Source organism: Perna viridis, chromosome 14 (assembly GCF_037379345.1).
Source record: "Perna viridis isolate PV_CMFRI_1.1 ecotype Kerala chromosome 14, ASM3737934v1, whole genome shotgun sequence".
Taxonomy (NCBI): domain Eukaryota; kingdom Metazoa; phylum Mollusca; class Bivalvia; order Mytilida; family Mytilidae; genus Perna; species Perna viridis.
Window position 1 is genome coordinate 3,681,208 of NC_142458.1, and position 3,497 is coordinate 3,684,704.

Below are 3,497 nucleotides of genomic sequence, written 5' to 3' on the forward strand. Positions count from 1 at the left end.
ATATTCGGCATGTATTACACAGGTTCTACTGATTACGTCATGATAACTAAAACAAAGGTTAAGGTACATTTACGCACGAGTTTGGTCCCTCCTTTTTGTGAAATTTGATTTATGAGTCAAAGCAATTTTTGACCTGCCAAACTGAAGTGTTTTAAAAATTATAAGTTTAATGGCCCATATTTACAAAGTATCTGTATTGTATATATAGGTGATAATAATTGATGAAAATAGTCTCTTTTCTTCAACTATACAAACTATATCCATTCAACATGTATGTACATGTAAAAAGTGTCTACGCTAATCTAGATCCATGTACTATTTTAATATTTGTGGGTCTACATGTATGTTGGTGAAGACATCTCAAATTTGACAGAATGATTTTTGTATCAAAATTTTAGCAAACCTGTGCAAAGACTTTTTTGAGTTTTTAATAAAACATGTACAATTACTAAATTTGTCTTTCTCGACAAATACCGTCTGACAAAGTTTCTAGCATGGACATGTTGTATATTATCTGAATCCATTCCCTTAAGAAAATATGCATAATGCTAACATTCTATTACCACGTTTAGTAATTCATATTAGTTGGCCAAAATTCTCCTTAGAATACCTTCTCCTTTAATTACGTTTTCACTACTTTTATATTCTTATACGGAAGCGTTACGTAATTTACATCCCATATTTTACCCATGTGGTACACCAAATGTCAATATACGTCAAATCGTCAAAATCAAAAATTCTGTCGTATCTAGGTGAGATCGGAAAATGATGCATGTAATTTGAGGCTAAAGTCATCTAAAGGATAGGAAGTATATATGATTGGTGGGTGGAGAACGGCTTTATATAGCAAAGTTCTTCGATCAGAGAAAAGTAAGTACAACTAAGTGATAACATCTTGAACAACTTGTTTTACTCAAAACTTTGAAAGTTTTGAATTTCAATTTTGTCTTAACGTCAAAAACATACGAAAAATCTGAAATCACTGTATTTTGGTGAGTAACTGACTTTATCAAGAACAAATTAAGAATGAAATCATTATTTGGAACCGTATTAGCTACATGTATTTGCATTGTACCAATTCTATCAAATCAAGCTGACATTTGTAATGGATCCAAGAAGGTGGAATGGAAGGTAGACCCTGACGATTGTAAATCTTTCTACTTCTGTTTTGGAAACTTACAGCAACAATACTCATGTGAAGGCAACAAGGTTTACAGCCTAGAATCTCATGCTTGTGTAGAGAAAGGATCAAGAATGGATACTTGTAAGTAAACAAATTCCTATATGTACATATGATTCATTGAGTATGCTGTTTCCACAATAACGTGATACTTTATAGCTTGAAATTTTCGCGAGGTTCTATTTTTCTATTTTTCAAAGCCTGTCTATATTTAATTCAAGTCCAATTATTTTACACAAATTTTTCATTCTTTTAAATCTGAAAACGCGTAAAGTTTGATACTGCTGTTCACGGAGAAAATCGCAAAATTTTGCATTCGCAAAAAATATTCGCTCTACACTATAAATATGGATTCACTTGTGTTATTTTTCTAAATAAATTAGGGACATTGAAAAAATGTTCTACAAATGGATGCAGTTTTGCTACGTACATGTTATTGCATGCACATATCTTCTTTTACCTTTAAAAAGAAAAGGGTACATGTACATGTAACAATTTAAGTGTAGCACAAGTTACGAACATTTGAACAATAACAAAACAACAGACAAATTCAAAATGAAGTCATCTTAGTTTTGTTAAGTTAAATTTAATTCCTACAAAATCCCGTCATTCAATACTTGGTGCGTAGCTTCTAAAACTAACCATCGTCTGGTTCGGCCATGAGTCGCACTTATTACATACAATTGCTCGCTGTGATAGTAGTTTTCTTTGTATGCAGAGCTTAGTAAAGGGCACTCCCGCAGTAACAATATGTTTCAAACAAAGTCGTCAAACAAAACAAACTGATATCAAAGTTCACTTTACCGTTTTATTAAGCTTCTGTTAAAATATGAAGTGGCTGCAATAAATGCACAATGGAGTTGCAGAGGGAAGTTAATCGAAAAAAAAATACCGATGGACGAACGAGCAGATGGACACTATGATCACTATATACCCACCGAAAAGCGGAGGGAGAATGCTTGATAAAGTTTTCTTTCAAATGTTAAAATTATGATTCGTGTCTTGAATTGTTGTACATGTACATGGATCAATTGGAATAAAACACTGACGAAGCTGTAAACGTTAAATGTTTTCACATTTTTTAACAATTACACGTAATTTTCAATAATGTATATTTTTTGCTTTCCAGGCTCCCAAGAGAAACCTGAAGGCCATATTACTCTGAAGGCGAAATGCGAAGAATCCCATGACGTATTCCTCTCAGTAGACGACAGCTGCTCAAAGTACATCGACTGCACAACCTATAGGGTGGAGGAGTGTCCGTACCCGTTCCTTTTTGACGAGACCACCTCAAGATGTATGCCACCAGAAAGGGCTCAGTGTGGAACTAGAATTGTCTTTAAAGATCCATGTAAGTATTTGTTCACAACTGTTGATTATGTTATCAAGTTAGGTACATTTTGTATCGATATGCACCCAGTTTAATGCTCGCAGTGTTTACACTGTTGATTATTTTATCAAGTTAGGTACATTTTGTATCGATATGCACCCAGTTTAATGCTCGCAGTGTTTAGCGGTATTTAATGTGTTTGTACATGTGTGTGTTTTCTAAGTTTTCTACTCAGTTTTTTATTTTATTTGCTTCACCTTTGTCCCGTAAGATCCCTACACCACCTTAATCAGCAATTTAAATTTTCCTTTGGACAAAGGGTTGTTGATGGGAAGGGTGAATGAATTGATGCATTAGAGTTCACTCAATTCATTCCAAAATATGTATATTCCTTGAATAGTTTTCACTAAGTCATATTTAATTCTAGTCAGCTTGATAGTGCTCTAGATTTACAAACCAATGTTGTTCAGTATACGAAAAATAAAATCAATTTTTATATTTGCCGTTTCGCTTTTTTTTCAGGCGATTACGAGGAAAACTTGTGCAGATCGGTACAGGGTTGTGTCCCTTGTTATGTTCGCTTCCCCAGCTGTAAAGGACTTAAGAACGGCCTGAATGCGTGGGCCGGAAGAGAAGGGTCGCCATATTATGCTGTCTGCAAAAACGAACGGGTTGTCTATCATGACATGTGCGATTTTGAAAAGAAGAAAGAGATTTTCAATCCTGTGAAATTAGCTTGCGAATCTACAAACCAGTAACCTAATTCTCATTGTTATTTTTGCATGTAACTTAAGTGTTCTTATCTTTGTTTTAATAAATTGTTTTCATTACGAAATCTTTTAACTCTCTATAGGTAAAAGAGTAGGCAGGGATGGATCTAGACAATTTGAAAGGAGTGGTGCCAGCCGGAGTTCCGCAGAAAAAATTTTAAATTTTATACATGAAAATGACAAATTTTCCAATAAATATGGGGAGTGCGAACCACGC

The 3,497-nt window shown here is 34.1% G+C and overlaps 1 protein-coding gene across 1 annotated transcript; it reads left to right on the top strand.

The window, feature by feature from the left end:
- The first annotated feature begins 908 nt into the window (after positions 1-908).
- On the top strand, positions 909-3,270 carry LOC148597772 (uncharacterized). Its single transcript, XM_088561662.1, has 3 exons — positions 909-1,264; positions 2,310-2,531; positions 3,033-3,270. The coding sequence occupies exons 1-3, from the start codon at positions 1,027-1,029 to the stop codon at positions 3,266-3,268; spliced, it is 696 nt and encodes a 231-aa protein (XP_088417788.1). The 5' UTR covers positions 909-1,026; the 3' UTR covers positions 3,269-3,270.
- Positions 3,271-3,497: the final 227 nt, after the last annotated feature.